The 23,455-nt window shown below is 41.4% G+C and overlaps 1 protein-coding gene across 2 annotated transcripts in view; it reads right to left on the reverse strand.

Annotated features, from left to right (window-relative positions):
- nhsb (Nance-Horan syndrome b (congenital cataracts and dental anomalies)) overlaps window positions 1-23,455 on the reverse strand; it is a 45,552-nt gene continuing 22,097 nt past the window's right edge. The window contains exons 2-12 of one of the 2 annotated variants that reach the window (XM_034103214.2): window positions 11,314-11,466; window positions 11,105-11,244; window positions 10,727-10,774; window positions 10,458-10,502; window positions 10,287-10,331; window positions 9,619-9,811; window positions 9,257-9,388; window positions 8,573-8,725; window positions 4,767-7,931; window positions 4,414-4,537; window positions 1-4,255 (exon numbers count right to left, since the gene is read on the reverse strand). In XM_034103214.2, coding sequence (XP_033959105.1) covers window positions 3,628-4,255; window positions 4,414-4,537; window positions 4,767-7,931; window positions 8,573-8,725; window positions 9,257-9,388; window positions 9,619-9,811; window positions 10,287-10,331; window positions 10,458-10,502; window positions 10,727-10,774; window positions 11,105-11,244; window positions 11,314-11,466 — 4,826 coding nt within the window. In that variant the 3' untranslated portion in view covers window positions 1-3,627. Of the gene's footprint in view, window positions 4,256-4,413; window positions 4,556-4,766; window positions 7,932-8,572; window positions 8,726-9,256; window positions 9,389-9,618; window positions 9,812-10,286; window positions 10,332-10,457; window positions 10,503-10,726; window positions 10,775-11,104; window positions 11,245-11,313; window positions 11,467-23,455 lie in introns of both variants that reach the window. The other variant, XM_034103208.2, reaches the window with a different exon arrangement.

Genomic DNA, 23,455 nt, shown 5'->3' on the forward strand with positions numbered 1-23,455 from the left:
TCTATGCACAGTTACTAAGCAGCCTGATGAGCTGTTAAAATGAATTAGATATATAATAATGGCATGTTCACAATGTTGTAACCCCGCCACCCAAACAAATTAATAAATACAAGACTAAAGGTGTTGCACAGCTCCAAAATATACAAAGGCTTGGAAATAATCATGTAAACTTTGAAAAAAACCGTTGTTCTTTTTATTGTTTTATTGATTTATTTTACAAAAGAAAGAATTTGAAACATTTTTTTTCTTTAAAAACGTATTTACAGGTTTATACAAAAATACAAAAGTGATTCAAATCTGTTAAGTCCTTGCTAGTTTTAAACATGGAGCCTCTTTTAAATAGATAGTTACACTGTGTCTTCAACATCTGTGTTATTTTCAGTTCTCTGTCACATATTTTAGAGTCTGTTTAGTGTTATTCCATACTGTATACCTTTGAAAATAATGGTCCAGTGGTTTCTGTCAAACTTGTCTGTAGGGCAAAGTTGCGTGCAGGCATTTGAAAACAAGTTGAAACCAAGAATCCATTAAAGATTCTTGGTTTTGTTTTCTACTATTGAGGACTGAGGTTTGAGACGGTTAGGTTGTGTTAACGAGAGTCTGCATGGCAACCTCACAGTTTGTCTTTCTATTGAAATAGTGTCAGTCAATCTTCTATCCACTGCTTTTAATATTATGGAAACTGTCTTAAAATATCTCTATATAAACAGTACCTGGTACAGTACGGAAAAATCACATAAACAAATTGTAAAATTCGTTTGAGTTTTTTCGTTTACAAATTTTAAATAGCACACATTGCGTTTTTCATTGAGTACTGGATAAACACAACTGATTTGTTTATTTTAATTATTCAGTAATAATGTTATGTTGTATCAAACAATTCAGCTATGAGTCAAAACTAAAACAATAATGACTTTCTGATTAGATCAGACTTGTTTTTGGATCTCATAATAGATATTTTGCTTTTCCATTGCTATATTTTTTATTTGTACATTTTTTTTATCCAAAGCATTTTTTCAAGATATGCAATTTAAAACTGGATCAGCAGTTTTCCCTTGGAAAATATTTGTCTCACTCCCAACTGCACAGCTCCAGCAAGACTAGGACCCAGCACCAAAAGTGTTTAAATTCTCCATCCCGACAGATTCTATATCATTTTCTTTACAGTCTCTTATACGTATGATTGTCCAGTGAGTAGATATACAGTACAAGATAAACCCCTGTTTGTGATCACGACTATACAGAACAGAATTAGCCAGACAGTTTGTACATCTATAGAACACACTATTGAACTTGAACATTTGAACAGAAAATACAAAATCTTTTCTCGTGGTATGGAGACATCCCTCAGATAAAAATAATGATATGGTAGTGGTGTCCTTTTCTTTTCTTCTTCTTTTTTTTCTTTGCTTATTGCATGCGATAGAAAACACAACAAATAAAACAATGAACAGGAACAAGTGCGCTTCAGCAATACGGGTATGATGAATGTAAAATTTGAATAATCATTTCACAGCTTTTTACCCTCTCTATCTTACACAGTGTCAGTTCTGCAATTCAAATTCTCTGAGTAAAAAACAGTTGTGGTTTTGTTGTCTATCTATCTATCATCTATCTATCTATCTGTAGCATTTACAATAAAACAGTAATATGCTTGCTGAGGTATTCACAGAATACAGTGAATGGTTCCTACTCAAGTATTGTCTTTCAATGTAAGCTGTTCATGTGTTGTGTTTAATGTGATAAGCAGGTGAGAGTTCAAAGTTTACAGTGATGATAGTTTGCTTCTGTAACATACCGGACACTTTTAGTTTAACATTTATTTGAAGGATGAGAGTGATTTAATACTTTAACCCAAGTGTTGGATGGAACAATGCAATGGATGCATTGCTTTACTATTGGTGATATGTAGTCCTTTCCTCCTCTTGTCTCCTCTCTTTCAGATTTTGTGATATGAGGATAAGACAAAATGGTGTACACCAGCCACTGGGTTGAGCTTTCACCTGTCTAATGCTACTGGGTCAGTGCAAACAAAAGAGAGGCAACAAGGAGAGGAGAACAGTGTACATTGTTAGTATTCATGGGAGATGTTGTCAGTGAAACCTGTTCTTCTATGCTACACTCAGGTTGTTTCCCTAAACATTTCAGCTTGTTGTTTTATATAGATATTACTTTTTATATTCAGTACAAATATACATATGCAATTTAATTATAAGATATATTTAATTTGTTCAAGGAATATTCTTGAAGAATCATGAAGTGCAAAAGTGAGGTTGGTTCTTGGAAAGCTTTCCAATTTAACCTCTAGTCAAACCGATTGAGGACCTTCTAAAGCATTTTCACCGTCTGCACTCAATGGTATCTTTAAAACTGCTTTGAAATGCACCCTTTCCACTTCAGGTCTGCACAGCAAGACTGGCCAGCAGGTGGAAACCTTTAATCAGTCTAAACATACTAGATTTCAAGGTTGGGTTTAAGTTATTTGATTGATTTGTGGTGGAACATGGCACAAGTCCATGTATATGTGCAGGGGACGTGTAAATGTCCTGCTTACAACCACCTCTAGTATAGAAAGGCCACTGTGCGATTGTCCAAAATTAGCCTGTATCTTTGACACATGGGCCCCTTCTAGGCACAAGCCCTTGCTCCTTCTTATTGACACTCAAATCAATGACAACTCAATTAAGATAACTGGCAATGTAATACAAATGTATTTTAAACCTTTCACAGTGAAAGATTATAATTCTTATAATACAAAGGAACCACAACAAATGTTGACAGAAACCAGGATCCAGGGGATGTTTCCATATAGGGTCATGCAACATGGTGGAACTTCATCATCATGTTCTGAGGCGCAGTTTTACAAAAATACATGCATCATGTAATCTTTTTGGATATAATTAATGTGAAGAAATATATGATTGGCTCTGTGTGATATACTCTCTATGCCAGGTCTTCAGATGGAAATATAGTAGATAAGTTGGTGCTGTGTTGTTAGTAACTTCCACAAGGAAACAACCCTTGCTTGTTGGCAGGAATATTGAGGATGGTCTCTGGGAAGTCTGGCCAATGCTTGAAAAGAATATTACATTTTATAAGAATTTTTCCTTTTAGTAAGAAAGCAGTTCCTCAGAGACACACATACACACACCCACGCCATTCAAAACACAAGAAGTAGAAATATCAGTGGACGCTGCATGTGCTCGTTCATGCACACGCACGTTGTCCGTACGCAACATTTCTTTTCTTATCATTATTTACCAAACATTTGGGACTGTTTTTTAAATGTATGTTTTAAAAAAGACAGTTCAATCAAAATAGGTCTTATGTCTGGCTCCTTTAACTATAAGGGAGCTATTCTTTTGACAATACAGTATTTAGGTATAACCTCAAAGTTTTCATAATCATCCCTTTATGATTCAGTTTCTCACAACACTCTGTCTGACACCCTTAAATAGAATAGTAGATCCAAAACGGGATTCAATTAAGCAACAGTCAAGTTTTGTGTGTCGGAAGTATTACAATTTTCGCCGTGATCATACATCTATCCAAGATTAGAAAAGTAGAACGGGCCATTTTAAATGTACGACACAGCTAAGAATAAAGGACATCTGTGATCAGGGCTTTTTAGGATGATCTGTCATCATGGGGGCTCCCGTCTGAGTTTTCTGTCTCCCCTTCAGAAATGGCTTGCATGGGGGCCGTGTAGAGGCGGCTGCGTGTACTGTAGCGACTGCTGTTGGCTACAGGGGGGATCCGAGAACGTCCCTGTCGAGATACAGCTGACATAGGCAAGGTTTTGTGGGTGAAACTCTCAGAGTTGGCTCTGGGAAAAAGTCCTGGTATCTGGATTGGGTCCAGGCCAGAAAGGTGGGGCTCTTGGAGTGTACAGGGTAGCTCTTCAGCCTGTCTAATAAACCCTTCCTGGAGCGGGTCTCCTGGCATTTTAGGTGTGATAGGGCTTTTTAGAATCTCTGTGGCTGACATGCGATAGCTTGAATCAGACCTGCTACCTTTCTTTAACAACAGGAGTTTAAACTCTTCGTTTGAAGTGCTGGATTTCTTGGCGCTGCGATAGATTGGCACAGGGGCTCGTTGGGCCCCGGCAGCAGAGGCTAAGGTGGCTGGCAAGTTGAGAGGAGGGGCTGGTGGGATAATGACAGTGGAGGCAGGCATTACTGGTGCTGCAGGGCAGAGACGAGACTTCGCGTTTAGGTCTCCTGAATCTTTACGGCCCAGGACCTTTCTCTTGGATCTGTATGAGGAAATCACAGGACACTCCTATTAAGATTTAGGCAGTGAATGAACAGGGTTCGACAAAATAACATGACAAATATATAGTTCATGCAGTACATAGACAATGTAGACAGAGTTTTTGAATAAGATGACAGCAATGCAACATGTTTTTAGCACCTGTGTATCATGGCAAACAGGTCCTCAGTTGTACGGGTCTTGTTGGGTGATGTGAGAATAATGTCATCGTCGACTTTGGTGTCATCCATCAGAGGGGAGAGCGAATTATCACTTGGTGTGGAATCTGCAGAATACAATATCCCTATCACATGTCATCTGGTTGTCTGATCATTATGTATACAATAGGGGAAATAATCATCCTTTATTCCCTCTCTGTTCATTATTACAGGCTACTCCGCAATTAACCAGTTATTGTAGCAGCTGTTGGCAACGTAAATAAACAGTGGCATGTTATTGCATTTTCTGTTATCTTTGCACTACAATGCTAATTCTGACACACACATTTAGCTCACCTTTACTGAAGTAATCCTCAGTGTCAGGAGTGGTGGAGTCATCTTTGCTCTCTTGTGGCTGCAGCTGATGGGCACTTCTGGTAGCACCTGATGTCAATTCCTCGTCTTCTTCCTGCTCTTCAAATCTTCCTCTTCTTGCATCGCTGATTAGGTAAGGATGCGATGTCTCCATTGAGGTACCAGGCACTTTGACTGGACTGGCCCAGGGCCCTGAGTCTGAGTGGGAAAGCCCGGCAAATTCATATGCTGGGGGTGGAAGGTGGACCGATCGCATGCCTCCTCTGGTACATGCAGCCCTCAGTGGCTCTTTGACCTGCTCTTCCTCTTCCTCCTCATCGTCTTCATCATCATCATCATCATCCTGGGAAAATGAGCGCTCGCCCAACACCCTAAACTCTGGATGTCCATGAGCTGCGTGTGTGAGCCCTCTGAACTCTGTGTGTGAGTGGATATGTGTGTGTAGATCCACTGGCGAAGGGTGGGGAGCACGTGGCACAGGCCTATGCAAAGGTGAGCTGTCCTCGGGATGTTCTGATGCTGGGTCCATCCGGGTTCTGAAGGCCGTCATAGCCCAGAAGGTTCCAGGTCCATAGCGGTCCTGTCTGAGTAGCAGGCTCTCATAGGATGGAGGCCCATCAGGGTGGCGACCAGGAAGAGGTGGTTGCAAGTGTTCAGGGGAGGAGATGTGCTCATGAGCTGGGGGTCTTGGAGGTGGTCTGCGAGGAGGAAGGGGCCTTGTGTTAATAGGTGGGGGAGCCAGGGTAGAAACACTAGGAGGACATTTGGGTCTTGTAGCTGTCTCGGCTCCACTTGATGATTCCTGATCTGTATTCGCAGACTTTTCTGTTGATTGGCTTATAGAATGGAGCTGTACTGAACGAAGTGCAGATGGAGTTATCACCAATAAATTAGAGCGTGGAATTGTTGGAGCATAATTCGAACTTGGTGGTGGGTTGGCATTTGATGCCTCAGGGGCCAACAACTGTGTTCCAGTGGATAACACATTTGCCACTCTATGTTTGCTGTGATGGAGCGTGTGCATGTGGTGTGTTCGGTGGGATAGTGTATGTCTGACATAACCACCATGGAGAACATTGAGATCAAGTTGAGAGGGTGGAGGTGGGAAGTCTGGATCTCTCTTATAGCCAGAGGAAATGGAAGATCCATCTCTGGGGAAGTGCTGCAGGGAAGAGAGAGAGGACTTTCTCTCGGGCACTTTGGGCTTTCTCTTGCCAGTTGAGGGCGACAGTGGTCCTGGGAAGAACGCTGCCGAAGATGAGGGCAATGTTGACGTTGGGGTCTCTGATTGGCTGGAATAGCCACTTGATGGGGAGGCAAGGCCAGCCAGCTTCTCAGGTGACCCAGGTGGGAGAGGTGGACTTATTGCCCTGGTATCTGAAGCCTGGGCAAGGGTCTGGGTTTGAGTTTCTGTAGAGGAGGAAGAGCTGTCTGGTGACTTCATACAATCCATGACAGTAGTACCTGTGGCTGTGCTTGAGTTAGACATGGATGCGTACTCACCATTGTTAGACTTCAGCTCATTGTTGTGAAGCCACAGGTCTGCATAGTCAGATTGCACAGCACCTTCATTCTTAAATGAATGTGTATCTGCAGAGCTGAAGGACATTGGCTCTACTATCTCCACAGTTTCACCCAGTCCCCTTCCCCAAGTTCCCAGAGGCTCTGCCACTAGACAGGATGTTTGTAATGGTTCTGGAGCACCTCCAATCTCTAGCTCAAGTTCCAGCTTCATCTCTGTGGAAGACAAGGTAAGCTCTTCACTAATCACCTTTGGTTGATCCTGATCTGCCTGTGTGTCCGTTCCAACATCCACACCACTAAATGTATCCTTCAACGAGGTTGTCCGTTTGGGTGGTGGAGGTTTGACTTTTGGTTTCCTCAGTGGACGACAGGTCCTCCCAAGGGTCATTGTTCCTGCTTTGAAGTCTGCTGAGGGATGGGGGTAAACTCGATGGGACAGTGATGCTGCCACAGTTTTGGATTGACCACAATCTGGCCCTGGGTCTGCATAGTTGTACATGTATCCTCTGTAACTCTGATTACACCCAAAATGCACAGAGGAGGAGTAGAAATTCTCTGTATCAGATGGGTAATCAGAGCCAGAACCTTTTTCATTGTTGCTAGTTGTGGTGCCACCAAAACAGGGTTGGTCTTGTAGACCTTGTTTGGAGCTGTACTCCTGGGCTAACCCATGGCTCAGATTTTGGGTTTGGTCAGGGTCTTGGTCCGGATCAGTCTGGTCTTGATCTTGAGGGTATGTCCACTCCCCCTCACTGGCTGTACTGACACCTGCATCGTCCATCTGGTCTGTGGCTGAGGATGTGAATGAACTGGACCTGTGGCCCTGGCCCTGGGGTCTGAGGTCTGAGTGGTAGGAGGGATCCAGGGAGAAACCCTCATCAATGGCATTGGGCACAGTGTTGAGTGACAGCTCTGAGTCGCAGTGGGATGAGCCTGTCAGTGGTGGAGAAGAAGGCGGGGGAATGGTTTCAGATGTCTGAGAGGGGCAGGTGGAACTGGAACCACTCCAGTTCCCGCTCGATGATTGGTGGTCCTCCTTGTGGTCCACATGGCTGCCTAGCACTCCTGTTGTAGACATTGAGTGAATAGGGCTACTGAAAGTATCTGAACTTGATGAGATCTCGCAGCTGCCCATATCAGCCTTGCGGGGCAAGCGAGAACGGCCCCTCTCCATCCAGCCGTGCTCTGGGCTACCCCCTCCTCCACCCCCCCTGTCTCTGTCCCCAGACCGCTGCAACCTTTTTAGGCTTCCAAGTTGCAGTGGCTCAGGAGCTGCCTGGTCATCTGTGCTCTCTTCTTCATCCTTCATCATCATCATCTTCATTCTTGGACTAGGGCCCGAAGGAAGAAAGTCATCTGCTTCGTATGGTGACAAGTCCTCATCTTCGTCGTCATCATCATAATTGTCATCATCATCGTCATCATCACTGTCCATCAGACGTCCACCCTCTCGAGGAAGGCTACGAGATCGCAAGCGTCCACCGTGGCCTGCAGCACTGGTGTATGTGGAATCTGACTGGTCACCCAGGGAAGAAATGTTGCCTGTTGAATGGGAAAGAGAGGCAGGGATTCCCTGATGGCCACGTTGGGCTCTGATGCGCCTCCTGGAGGGAGCAGCTGTACCTAAGGATGGCAAGACAGATGAGGGATTATTATTTCTTGGAAATATTATTGTCTTGGATGTCGGCATTTTACCAAGTTAACATGTATTAATAGTTTTGAATTCCAGTTTTATGTAGGGCTACACAATATATATATATATATATATATATATATAAAAAACTGACATTGCAAAAAAGGGACATGACAAAAGACAGGAATGTTCACCCTACATTTTAAAGTTAAATGCATAAATCTGGTGCACTCCGAATGCAAAATAAATAAGCTACAACAAGCTTTCATAAAAAATGTAATCATGAACATACCGCGTATAGGTTATAAATATAAATGTGGAAGCTGTGTTGTAGCCAACCAACACTGGGAAATAATTGCCATTGATACGTTTAAAAATAAAGGCCAAAGGCTGCAGTTCAGTATGAAACTGTACTGATACTACCTAGAGACTGTAGGAGCTGAAACAAGAGAAGTCCTGGAAAAGGAATACCAGGAAAGTTTTCATTTCGTATCATGCAGGAAAAAGGTTGTGGCTTGAATTGTTTGTGATCATTTGCAGTCAAATATTTTATAATTTAATTTGTAGGTGGAATTACTGAAACAAACTTCTCGCCCTAGTCCATAGAACACGTAGAGGACCAACTACTTACATGCTATAAGGAAATCATCTGTCTGGCAGCCAGAGTCACGAGTGTGATGGAGATGACCACTGATTAAAAGGTCCTCCTCACAGAGAGAGAGGTGGTGCGAGTTGGAGTGGACAATAACTGTGCGCTCTCTTGCTACAGGTGATTCATCTGAGTCTGAAATCAAACCAATAAACCATGGTAAATGTTAATCCTACAGAAAATGGTAACATTTTACACACAAGCTTTTTTGCTGAGAATTGGGACCTTGCATGATCATGATCAGATTGTGAACACATCCACAGCTAAACAATGTTCTTTAAACAATATTATTTGGATGCAAAAACAAAGATGAAAGCATCTAAAATGTACATGACAATTGTCCATTGCATTATGAAACAGCATGCTTGCAAAATTACAAGTAAAAAGGACAAAGCTGAACAAGGAAGTAGCTCACAAGTAGCTTGTACAGTTTGCATACAAAAATAGACTGCCTGGTATTTTTGTTAGCATGTGATTGTTGCTGCTCATTAAACTTGCCCTCATGAACTCATGGCTGTATTAGCAAGGTCACCTCATTTCCAGATCTCAGCAATTCAATTGGAAAAATATTAATGAAACCAATAGCGATTTGCCAAAGCTACAATATTAAGACCAATACAGTATATACTGTAACTCTAAATTTTCCAGGTGTGCTCTATAACATACCCATGTCCTGTTGTACTCTTTTGGGTATTCCTGTGATAGTCTTCCTCCTCCTCAGCTTCCTTCTCCTCTGAAGAACCGACTGGGAATGGACTAGAGAGCAACGAGCACTTGCTTCCCTGTCAAACCCAACTCCTGCAATAACAACAAAGAAGCCATAAGCCATATCAAAAGCTTCAGTTTAATATTATCAATTAGATTCCTGGTTTTCATGCAGGCAGTCTGGGTTTGATTCCTGATTTGGGAACAGTAGCCGTACTTAGTCAATTGTTTGCACTTTTGTCTCAATAACAAATTACCAGATTGATCCTTACTAGGGTCAACCTTGCTCTTTCTTAATTTTCCTATTTTCTTTTTTGTCTTACCAGTTACATTAATGGGGATAATGCAGGAGGAGATGGAGTGAGAATCAGTTGCCGACATCTGATCTGTTGGCGGGAGATTTTCCTTGGACCAGTTTGTCTGTTTATCCTTGGTCGAGGGTGCATTGGGGGCTGAGGCCTTTGCTCTGTGGCCTCCTAGGACCTCACCACATTCACCTTCTCCTGTCGAGGTAGCCTGGAAGGAACAGATTGATGGCAGCAACCTTTTATACGTGGTAGGTGCTGATATAGTGCTGCCGTTTTAATACATCATGTACTTAGTGGGACATACTAATAGGATGCAGGGTGCAAGGGACAAGCTATCAAGAGGTTAATGCAACATGTGGTAAAGGGATACAAAACATAAAATGCTTGATACCTTTCTATTCCATGGAATGAAGATGCAACCTTCAATAGGGTGAAGTGAGTAAAAGCATGCAAACTATTAACAGAAACAAAATAAAAAAGACAAAATAAAAACAAAAGAACAGATTACTTGACTTTAGTAATCCAAAAAATAACAATAAATCTAAGACTTCAGGAAACTCAAAAGGTAAAGGATGCAGTGTAAGAGAATCTACATTATTTCTCCAGTGGTTTCCATTTTTATTTTTCTAAAGAGTTACTATTCAGTGGAAGAATGATAGTTTACCCTTAAACATCTTTCTTACCTTTCTTTGGATCGTCTGAACATCTGCTTCTCTGCCTGGCCTCTCCTGTGGCAGCAGAAGGACATACACACATGCAATTATAGCTGATGGTGTAGGTAAAACTAGTAGTTTAGTAATTAAATGAAACACAGTTGTTAATTCTTCTGAATATGTGTGAGAGAATGTTCTTACTTTTCTCTGTATGGTCTGGATCTCTGTTTCTCTCACGGTCCTCTCCTTCAAGGGATTCAGAAATAAATACAGGTACATTCAATGCGATAAAGAAGTTCTGAACATAACCTTTTTTTTAGACAGGAATCTAATGTAGTTATGTAGTAGGATTTTACATTAAACCCCACACACATAACAGAGACTGTACACACAGGTGCATATAACACACATATTACAGCAGGCTTCTATATAGACATCTACAGACATGAACAAACACATTTCTGGTTTACCTTCCTGGGTTGATAGTCTAACTCTCGCTCCTTCTCTGCTCTCTCTTGCTGTATGGCGACATCAGAATGAGATACGGTGTCAGTTAGTTGCAACATATATTTAATAAGAATCAAATGTGAACAAGAAAAATGCAAAAGCTTTATTATTCATGTTCCTCACTATCCTGTAGCTCACTGAACATACAAGGTATACTGTTCACTTTACAGTGATGAGGCTTGTTTTGTACACATTAAGAATGTACTGTCCTACAAGTGTGAACTGCTTCATAAGAAATTAATCACGTTATACATTTTCCATTTAAATAGAAATCATTTCTGGATAATCCAGATCCCTGATTGGTTGATATTATATGATTGTGTGATATGCGTAAACCTTACCGCTCGTGCCAGGCGACTCCTCTGTTGCCGGCGAATGCTGTGTGGCGAGGGAAATGTGGGCATAGGGGGTGCCACTGAGATAGAGATCGTCACCCTGTTTCTCTCCCGACTCGTGGAGCGGTGGGGCTGTTGTTCTTCGTCTGTGAAACCCAAACATTACATTACATTACATTTGGACACAAGCTACTGTACTGCAGCCAAAGTCTCACCTCGGTGCAGCGCCCTGAGACTGAACTGAGCGCTTCTGTGCAGCTCCTCCAAACATGGTGGTCGGCTACAAGGATGAAACACATTGTGGTGCTGGTGCCATGGAGCCTGAAAGTGAAGCGACAGCTTGCTCTCTATATCCAAGTTCGACACCGCTAAGGAGAGAAAAAAAACAGATTGGTACAGGTTTTTACATTTTGTGATTGTATTCATTCAAGGGAATGTAAGAACACATCTTACAGAACCATTGCCATTTGACCAATTATAAGGCCCAGGAGCCAAAAATGAGCTGTGGGCCTGAGCTGAATCCTCGGTCTTTTCCTATGCTTTTTGCGTTCTTGCTCGGACCAGACCTACTTTTGAACTCTGCCTTGATTTTGATATTAATTACACACCTGTAAAGTTTTGTGACTGCATTTTATTGTGGTTTGACATTACAGCGTTTAAATCTGTCCACAGAAAGACAAAGAAACATATGAAAATGTCCTCTGTCTTAGAACACATTTTGCCACGTTGATACACTCAAAGATGCGCAAGGTCAAAACGATAGTAGCATCACAGTTTTGGCTGGCAAAAAATACCTTCAGGTCTTCAACTATGTTTTTCTAGGAGTCCTCAACTTGCCCAGGCATCGAGTTTGTACAATGAGGCATGATACGTCTGGAGGCCCTGAGTTGATATTGCGCTTATAGTGGATATTTTCAAACAAAATGATCAAATGAACCATTGAAATATTTGTATGCCTTAAATTAAAATACATTTCGACTCATACAATGTTCTTATATTAGTGATAAATCATTGCAGATATGTTATTGATTTTTTAAGTCATGGTTCCTGAATAGGACATTTGTATTCCAACCCACCAGCATCCCAGAGATGCCACAGAATGAGAAACTACAACAAGATGAGATCCAAGCCAGGCTTTACAATATACCACCATGCAGGCAGTGGCCTTACACCAAAGCAAGTCAACAAATGTATAGACAAACATAAGAAAATTGCCGATCCACGCCAGCAGGTGGCAGCTAAACACCCCTCACCACTGCAACGCTGCATTCAGGACACCACTGAACATTTCTCACAATCCTCCATTTTTATGTCACTACCCTTTTTCTTTTTATCAGAAAACAAAGCAAATACTACTATCATGCATTATGTACACCTGAGACTCACTAACTTTCATATCAAAAGATTAAAACAGTGGATTCACAGTGAGGTGAGAGAGAGAGAGCGAGAGAGAGGACTGTCTGTGATTATTAATTTCTCTTATCTGCTCTTGAAGCCCCTTTCGCTCTTATTAGCAAATCTATCTCCTCTCTTTTAACTCAGAATTAAAAATGCAATTGTGCCCTTGAAGCCACACTGTACATCAGTAGCCAAGCAACCTTTCATAGCTCATCAAGGCTCGTCTTTCCCCGCAATTAAATCAGTGAGCTCACATCAGCAGCACCCGGACGATTTTAAACCACAAGGTTAAAGTAACACAGAAAGCCAGCTTATTCACACTAGATAAACAATTACACAGCATTCTGCCCAGAAGACTGTCGCATACAGATGAGGATACTGTCTTGTTTTCCACGTCACACTGTCGTAAAATACTAACAATACTGCATTAAAGAACATTAAACTAACATATCTGCATATTCTCCAAAAAAACATTTCTCAATTAATGGGTTTGAGTTGTACTTACTGTTAAAAAAGTAGAATATAGAGGCGTATTGAAGTATACTATTACTCTACAAGGTGCTAACATATTTGATGTTTGTCACATCATGTGACACACTCAGATTAGTGAATGGGTTGCTGTTGCTTTACTGTCAGCCAGCCCACTTGTTAGCCTGATTTGTCTTATCACCATCCCTTCCTTCTCTTCATCTTTTATACTCTTTTCTTTCTTTCTCTTATGCTGTTGCTATGGAGAGTCTCCTAACCATCATCAAGTTGTAGTGCTAAAATGCAGCGGTTTTGGCTCCTATATTCTGTATGTCTTCAAAACATGAAAATATGTATTACTTAAAGAACCCCTAAACAAATATAAAGAAATATCCTTCTTTAAATGGTCTTATGCATTGAATTGTTCTTTCGCATCAATTTGGTTAAAGAAATCTTGAAATCCCCTCTACTCCTCTTCCCACATAGCAAAATCTAGAATATAATAAAGATGCAAACGTCATTCAGAAACTACACTGAAGTCCTTTCTCAGTGAATGTGTCTCATCTTCCCACATCACACTTGTTTAGGTTCCCACTGCACCACAAATGGCTTGTATGGAGAGATGACTCAAATTCAAATGTTCTGTGAGCACAGAGAACCCTTCCTCTTTCAGAAGAACAATGTATGATAAACTCTCAGATAATCTGCAAAAATAAGCTTAAGCATGCATGTTAAGTAGCAATTTGCAACGAAATATGTAGCTGTTACACATTCCTGTACTGTCACAATATTGTAGAATACCTGCACAGCTAACAAAATAACAAAAAATCAGCAAAGTTTCAATGACATGTAGGTTTAAAGTGTATTGCCAGGCTCCAGCAACAACTTTAATACGGGATGTATCGGTGATCAGTCTCACAGTCTCACAGCCTCACCAACCTTCCCTCTGGTGGCGACTCACATAGCCCTAAAAAGACTCAGAAAACATGAACGTTGTGCTGGATTCAAATTATTTATGATATCTCAGAGCACCCACCAGCATTACTAAGTATATACCAGAGTAAATGATTAGTGGCTTGTAACGAAATGTTTGTATTCAGCATCTTTTAGAGTTTCATCTCCCTACCTGCATTTTCTCGAATCACTCTTGCTGTCCTGCACCTCTTCCTCCTCTTCAGCATTTGGTTGTAATTACACTTATTCTGAGAGTTACCCATTGCTAGCGTCCAGAAGCAGACACATGTACACACTCATCTAACACTTTGTCTGACTTGCTCTTTTACTCATCATCTCTCTGCTTCCTGACTGTTTGCCTCCATCTCTGCCTACCCTTATACTGAAATCTGCAGGTGCAGTGTCAGCAACTTACAGCGTCATCATCAGGACTTGCATGCCAACAGTAGCAAGAGAGGGGAGGAGAGGAGGTACAGTGAAAAAAGGGAGAAAACACTATGTAATACAAAAATGCAGGGCAATAAAGAAAAGAGACCAATGCAGCGATTCACTGGGGCCATGGACTCTAAAAACTGTAGTTCAAGGATTAAACAGATGTAATGCAAACATATAGTTCTGTAATTTGTAATTTGAATGCAATTTACAGTGTGCTGAATAAAGTAAAATTAGTGTTTGGCTTCACATAGTTACACTAGGAAGGATAGTTCTCCCTCTGTCCTTAATAAAACAGAACGATGTCTAAAGACTGTCAAACTACATGTTGTGATACATATTTGCCGGTAGAAATGCAGAATAAAAGACGGACAGCAACAGTAATGCTGAACAGTTATGAGCTGAGAGATGGTATGAAAAAGGGGGATACATATGGAAAATAAAGGATTTCATTATATACCAAGAAAATATCTTCAATATGTAAGTGTGCCCCCCTTTGAATTCTTATCCAGATTAAAGGGTTGAAGTGGTGCTCTACAGGCGATGGTGCTTCAACCAATTTGTTTGTTGGTAGGGAAAAAGTAATCCAAACCCCTCTACCCAGCCGTCTTACGTTCAAATTGGTTGTTGGGAGGTGATCGAACATTTCTATAACTTTTAAAAAGTTTGAACATCTCCATAGCTCTTTCTCCTTGTATACACATTATTTCAGACAGTTATCATGTTGACAACCAGGACCAACAAGTCCTCCAACTCATACGACCAAATGGGCCGATTTTTCAGGCCCATTTGGACCCGGGGGCTGGACCCGTCCAATTCCAGTTTTGGAAAGTCTGCCGTGGTTCCATTCCATTTCATAGAGCTGTTTGATGCTCAGCGTAACCTTGTCGCACTGCCACTCCAACATCCAATCACAGGGCTTGATGACTAATCACGGGGTTTGTAAAGCAAGGCGGATGTTGTAGTCCCAAACGATAGCTGGGGATTCTGGGTAGTGTAGTGTCTTCGGAAACTGTAGTGTCTAAACTCCGAAAAAACTATTTGTTTCTCTGAATCGAAGGTTAAAAACCCCAAAGCATTGTACACAATTTAAACCAATCAATATTGTGTAATTAACAAGGATAAACTGATGTGTTTTAGTGGATGAGTACTGCAGATATCACTGTGTAAACATTTGACAGTGAGGGGAATATGTCCGGTTTTATTATGAAAACTTCGAGACCGGAAAAACTGTTTTCACCCCGTGAGGGTTGACGCTAACTTTACATGGAAGCTGCCCCACAAACACGTTATCCTGGCGAGACCTCAAATCATCTTCGTATATCTATCAAACTATAGATCCTACACATCGACTGGACGTGGATTCTAAGAGTACAATATACACTTCTCGCCAGAAATCGAATCAAAAAGCATTTTAATGGCCAAACTATTCCACAATTTAGGATTTTCCAGAGAGGGTTATTTGTGAATAACGTCCCTCCGGAGCGTTTGCAATGAACGGGCCGGGAGCATGTTGTTTCTTACACCACTAGAGCACCTCTAGTGGTGTAAGAAACAACATGCACTTTAAAACGTGTCTCTGGGCCGTAATAAGGGCATGAACAATCGGCCTATATGTTCGTTTTTTGTAGGAGGACAGGCTGACCAGGAAACTTTGAGTGTCCTCCATGAGAGACTGTCTAAAATTGTACACCGTTTGAAAAATAGTTATTTTCATGTCTAGCTCCTGTAGAGGCTACCTTTTCACTCTTCCTTTAGCCCTGCAAGACTACAGGTATACATTTCTCCTGGGCCAGAACAAGGCCAAATGCGCTTGCAATCAAACCAATTGTCTAGAAAACACCTACTCCAAGGACCTTTATGTCCAAGGACTGCCTTGTGCAGAAAGGGGGTTTGCATGTGGTTTGGGCACCTGTTAAGGATGTCCCTCGGTTTCAGTTTGAGGTGTTTTAGCACATCCAATGGGAGTGGCAGTGCATAGGGATGACCTTAAAGAGTTATGTAAAAGATATTTAGGCTTCTCTGCTCACAGTTCACTTGGATAGATCGGCAGATGTAATAATCAATAGAAGGATGGATTCATTGATATACACTAAACATGATCCTTTCTGTGCTGCTGAAACTTGGTTGATGAAAGTGCACGGGTGTTTATGTTGAACAACCTGAATATAAACAGGCAAAGGGAATGTACTGGAAAAATATTACAGCATTTAAAAACCAAGCCTCTTATTTGCAACAATGGGGATTCACATAAACGAACAAAGATTTAGTCTGCTGAAAAATAAGAAAGCCCTTATGAGGCGCGTGCCAGGAAAGCCATCTCATCAGTTTTAACACTTTAAGATTTTTTTAAGTGTGTGATTTACAGTGGGTGAGTTATTGGCTTTAATGTAAAAGTTTATTTTTGTATGGCACCATTTCAGACTCATCTGGCTAATGGGTCTAATTTTTATTACATGAGTAGTGAATACGTTTTATCTGGAAGCCTTGGCTGATATGAGCTTTTACGGTTGCCTAGATCCACCCACTTTTAGGAAAGAAGACAAAGAAGGTGGTTGAGAACAAGAACTATAAACAAATAAATACAATAATGGTATGATGTTTACTGCAGACCACATAAAGGTGGTAAAAAGCTCCAGCTGTAGCCAACAAACTATAAAAGACATCCCAACCAGACATAGTCATCCATGAAATTTGAAAAAGATAACGCTAATTATCCACATGTTCCTGCTTTAAAATTGCTCTTTCTCTTTCTGGTGCAGCTATATGATGATTGTATCCCTCTCTGGTCCAGATGTGAGTGAATGTAAGTCATTAGTGGAGAATGTATTAGGGTGTATCTGGGTCAGGCAGCACACTCCCTGTGGCAGTAGCTGCAGAATCTTGTCATAGTAGACAGCTGTTATATAAGGAACACTAGCTGGCCAGTTCTGCAGAGGAAAACTCAACGCCTCAGCAGTCACACAACGCAGCACCTCATCAACAACAGTATTTTCATGTTTTATATTGATATCAGCTATAAGAGTCAGCCATGTTCAAGCTGTTGCAACTTTTGCAGGAACATTGCTTTCAATTTCCAGGAATAATAGTGTTTTACTCTCTGCTGGCAGAGCATAACGTCAAATGCAACTGTTGAAAATAGATAAATAGATAGGATCAATACATAAACAATACATAACATCAAAGCTTAAAATCTTGCTTTTAACATGCAGTTTCCCAACTCCACCACATTGTCTGTTCTGTATCACCTTGTTAACTCTTCATTGAAACTACAAGCTACAGATTATTTTCTCCCATCCTTGATCAATAAAATGGCAAACAATAGTGATGAAGGCCCCTCACAGCTTCCTACAGTTTACATTTCAGATTCAGTTTACTATTAGAGGACTATTGAGATATTAGAAGATAACCAGGAAGTATTCTCTGTAGGACTGTAGCCAGTAAATTATTGCCATTTCTTGGTACAAAAAAGACAACTAAAATGATGTAATAACTGATTAGAAATGGTTGCAGATTAAGTTACTGTCTATATACATTATGCAACTGGTTTACTAATGATTGTCACTCTAAATGTTTACACTGTAAAATGTAATATTCAAGCAATAAATGAAACATTACATTTTCATTCCTTCTAAATGAATGTGTTCCAGATGACTTGATAAAATATTCTAATATTCAGAATGATATAGTTGATATCTACAACACCTAGGGATTGGAACACTTCATTAAATCTTACTTTTACCACCTCATGCCCAGAACAATGTTGTAGTTAGAACATAAAATACCTTTATAAATAATAATGACTTCAAATATCTTATTGAAAATGCATTGATGGTTGTGATTAAGTTTAGCACCATATAACAGACAGAGCGATTCTCCTGTTTGTGACAATGATGCCACAGCGTAACATCAGGACACTACAGGCACATTCCTTAAAAGTCATTTTTACTGAATAACGGTGATGACAGGAACTACACAGGTTCTAAGGAACAAACTGATGCTGCACACAGTACCTTTGGATCGCACAGGGACGCAGCCTAGACCCAGACAAGCCAGAGCCATGGTCAGCAGCTGTCTACTCTCTCCTCTTCTTCTCCCCTTATTTGTCTTTCTCTGTCGCTCCTTCCTCTCTCCTGCAGACTGCTTGTCATCTGTCTCTCAATATTCACACCTGCAGACTTTTTCTGAAACATTCCTGTGCAAACCCGACATCCAGACAAGCAACATCGGCAGACACAGACCCTCCCCCACCACCTCCTCGCCCACCCACCTGCTGTCCCTGCTCTCTCCTCCCTTCAGCTTACCCAACACGTCACTGAAAACACATATTTCTCCTTCGTCTGTGAGTCATGTGGACACAATGACCTCGCTGAAAGATCCATTGCACTCACTACAAATGATGCGCCACTTCATCACAAACTCAAAACACTTTTCTGTCCTGTCTCTTATGAGTCACCCCCGTCCCCTGGTGTCAGATGGTAGGATCCTGCCTGGGCATGGCCTGTCCCCTGTCCCTGACCGTAATCTTTTTGTGATGCAGTTATATGTGGAAGGAGGGGGGCCTGCAGCCACAAAGTATTAATGTATTAATCCATGCTGGGAATATGTATCACGTGTTCACTCCTTCCATTGCTGCCACCAAAGAGTAGTGATTTTAGAAAGTATGTGTGTGTGAGAGAGAACAGCTGACTTGATGTGTTGCCACACATACAATTATGTCAAGGTAAAAAATGTAATGAACACTGACATTGACATTTCAGGGGATACTTTGAAAAGTTGCATTCTAAATATTCTCATTATCATTCAGTGTCTCATCAAGGAAACGTGGTCTTTGTGTACACTGTTAATGAGTAGTCAATGTTCTCATGTGGTTACAATATAAAATGACACACGCACACACACGCACGCACGCACACACAAACAGAGAGAGTGTACGAGCACCCTGCCCGGTAATCTGCTGTAATCTGGAGCTCTGGCAGTTCACTGATTTTGGAGTAGAGCTGGCGGAGCTGGCAGTCTGCTCGAGGAGCTTTCAGCCTCCCGCCGGGGACGACACAGACACACCAAATATATCAGCACACACACATGCATGCAGTACACCACGTGTCTGTACGCGATTCACCGCAGTGGTCAACATCAGCACAAAAAGAGCAGAACGCCGTCATGAATATTAAATGCACGGACAATCCTCGTGGCTGGCCTCAGTTATTTGCAGCAGTTTCTCTCAACAGGACTGCTGGGAGGCCTTTAATAGCTTGTTGTCCCTTGGGTTGTTTGTCAGTCAGAGTATTGAGTGATCTATGAGGCATCAGGGCCGGATCACAGACCTTTCAACCACATATGAGCTGGACCTAACCTCTTGGATAGTGGTTAGTCCTGTCTTGGGAGTTTAGGCCAAATCACTTAATCAGTATCATCTTTTATGTCACTTAAAAAACACTTTACAGACTTGTTTTTCTGTAAGAATCTCCATGATGTGTTAGCTCTTTATACAACAGCTATTCCTGCGGTCCCTCACCCTCGGTTTCTCTCTCTATGTATGTCTGTGTCCTCCTTTCACACTAAATTAATAAATCATACTACCCCCATTCCCTTCTCCCATCCCTCTTTCCCCAGCTGCACACCTGCACTATTGTTCTGCCACCCTCCTCAATCCATGTTCTGCCTCTCTGACCTGCACCACATTCATGCTATAACAAGCGTGTGTGCACACTTCTATAAGGGTTTGACGCCTTTTTGTACCTGTAGCAGAGGTGAGTTACAGTGTCTGACAATAAATCCAAAAGTCTTATTTATAGCACCCGCCATGTCACAGAGAGCCCAAAGAGCCAGAGAAAATATCAACATAAGCAGGTTAAATGTTCAAAGGATTATTTCCTGGCTCGCTGTTTAATGAATTTGAACAGACTCCACTGACTGTGTTCCTGTGCTGCCCTCTAGTGGTACATAATAATCTGATTCAGAAACAAAGCTGTATGAATGGCAATGTGTGGAGTGAGAATAACATCATGGAATTGCACGGTTGACATGAGTGCTGCCATGTGTTTTCACAGTTTCTATATGTTAAAGGAGCTACCTTGTTTGAGTATTGGCTAATGGTTACACAAGCCAACAAATCGTTGGCAAAAATCTGATCAGCTCATTTTCAGACAGGTTTTTATATAAATGGATCAGGACAAAAAGTGAGTGCATTTTTTTCCTGAAACTTTCAGAATCTCTTAAAACAGAGAGTAAATCCAAATCTAGTAGCTTATTTGCTATATTTTTGAAAGTTGAGAGAATCAATATAATTTTCATGTTGTGTACCAGCACATTTTTAAAGCCAACTACACTGAAAAAAAACTGAAATTAATTATTATTAAAAAATTATTTAAAAATAATCATGATAAAAAGGCCCTCTTCTGTATTTCCCCAATCCTCATCAATATTGCAGCATTGTTCCTAAAGAGGCAGTAATCTGGGGGGTATATGTACAACATAGACTGTATGTAACGTGCCATTCTATTTGGTCGAAAATAATTATTTTGTTAGCATGTTGATTTGGAAACATGCTAACAAATTAGAATGATTTTAGGTTTAAATACAAAAACACACGCAAAGCGACAAACAGAGACCTGTACCAGAGGGGTCTTTGGGTTCGGATCGACTAATATGCCCGATAAGTGAAACGCTGTAAATTTGTTTGCTTGCATAAGTTAGTTCACATGGATTTGTTGTGAATAACCCTGACCACTAAACTTCTTCAGGTCACACGTTTACAGTAACTTGTTTTGTTAAATAAGTCAACTCTGGGTTTACATGCAGCTCCCAATGTTGGACTGCTGTCTTTAGGTTCTGCTTCTTTTTTGAGTTTGATGAAAGAACACTACCCTAAATCACAGTTTTCTTTTTAAATCGCCATAATACATTTATTATGTTATGTTTGATCCTGTGTAGTGTAATAGAAGCCTATGCGGATGTGTCATGACGGGCGTGTTGGAATGTCTTGCAGAAAATGAATGATGCCAAGCTCTGATTGGTCAGGGGTCTACATAGAGATGTTCATGCCTCCAAGTCAAGTCACAACAAGATGGTGACCATTTTAACTGACCGAAATGTTCTGAACCCGGCATAACACATCTTCGGTATTTGGTTTTGATAGTTATATCTTAAAAGCCCATAAACAACAAAGAGTAGTTCTCCACTAACTACACCATGTCTCAACGTAAGGTGGTATATTCAGGTTTAGTTCACAAGAGGCGTCTTGTTTTCAACTCACAACTTAACATCTGATATCATCTCTGCATAGACCAGCAGTGAGAGGGCGGGAAGACACGTCACCATCATGCCAACATGACGACAGAAAAGTGTGTGTGATTTCATATTGTTCTGTGTGTGCGTGTGCGTGTGCCTGTCAAACAGACTTCAGCCAGCATTATTCTGGGCTTGTGTGTGTGTGTGTGTGTGTGTGTGTGTGTGTGTGTGTGTGTGTGTGTGTGTGTGTGTGTGTGTGTGTGTGTGTGTGTGTGTGTGTGTGCGTGTGTTTAGTTAATACTTCAGCCATGTTGGTGGAATCGCACGAGACAAGCCATCGCCCATGTTATTTTTAACTGCGTGTCTCCATGGAAACCGGCACATATGCTGGGAGATGGCGATCTCCTGCTGTGCGTGTGTTGAGGAAGACTCCTACCGCTGGTCCTAGTGTGTGTGTGTGTGTGTGTGTGTGTGTGTGTGTGTGTGTGTGTGTGTGTGTGTGTGTGTGTGTGTGTGTGTGTGTGTGTGTGTGTGTGGTAGGAATGGGAAGGGATATAAAAGGCTTCTGAGGCAATTTAGGAAACACCGACACTGTATCTGACGACAGGAGGCGGTCTTCTGCTACTGAAACAACTGAAGCTATGCAGCATGTTCATTAAACACATCACCTACCAAATGTCCCCGGCTTGTCTCCTATAGCACTTGAGCTGTGACTTTCATTTTACAAGTTTTCTTTCCCTAAAATATACCACCTTAACTGCAAAACCACCATTTTATTACTGTGGTTACACAATTATATAATTTGTAGAAATCACTAAATAATTCTCCCTCCAATGATGTTGTTAATGCGTGCCTGGCATCATCAATACTGACGCTTCAGTTCCTATAATAAATGGATCAATGAGGCTACAGTGACACATACGTTGCTCTGTTGTTGGGCTATGGAGGAGGAGGTTTATGTTGGGCGAGGACACTTTTCTATAGCTTTAAAAACCATCAAGCAGTTATCAACTGAGTGAACAAAGTCGTTTCTATGGAAACAACTTAAAGATTAAAGCTGTGAAGAGCGAGAGCCATGCCAGAGTGATTCCCATAATGCCTTGTGCCTGGGGATCTCAGGGAAAGAGAGAGAGAGAGAGAGAGAGGCAGTGTTACACAGAGGGTGTGTGTGTGTGTGTGTGTGTGTGTGTGTGTGTGTGTGTGTGTGTGTGTGTGTGTGTGTGTGTGTGTGTGTGTGTGTGTGTGTGTGTGTGTGTGTGTGTGTGTGTGTGTGTGTGTGTGTGTGTGTGTGTGTGTGTGTGTGGGTGTGGGTGTGTGGGTGGGTGGGTGGGTGCGTTTGTCAGCTCTGGAGGTGCCGTGCTGCAAATCCCCACTCTATTGTGACAACTCACATGACCAAAGACACTATAACATAACATACGTATCACTACATGCATACCTCAAGCCGTTGGCATATAATACACTTAAACCTTATCTTAAAGACTAAAGTCATTCACCCACCAGGGGTGTGATGAATATACAAGGGAATGCAAAATGCTTGGCTGTGAATGTCACATGTCTAAGGCTTTTCTTGTGCAAGAGTGCCTCTGGTTAGGGTTAAAATCTTTGTATTTGTATTTGCCTGGTTAAGCATATTGGTTAGATATTTACTTGGCAACATTAATTTTTACTTGCATTGATACAAATTGTCTTTTTCAATGTTTGTATTAACGGTTATCATTGCCCGACCGGTACTGTGCATGTGCAACTTTCAACTGAAATTAGGAAGAAGTGATAAAGCATTTACTAGGTTTTCTTCTGCCGATTTCAACACAGATGTGTTGTTGCCAATGTGGCCTTATGGAGGTGCAGCGACTGATCGCACACTTTTAT

Source organism: Pseudochaenichthys georgianus, chromosome 3 (assembly GCF_902827115.2).
Source record: "Pseudochaenichthys georgianus chromosome 3, fPseGeo1.2, whole genome shotgun sequence".
In the NCBI taxonomy this organism is placed as follows: domain Eukaryota; kingdom Metazoa; phylum Chordata; class Actinopteri; order Perciformes; family Channichthyidae; genus Pseudochaenichthys; species Pseudochaenichthys georgianus.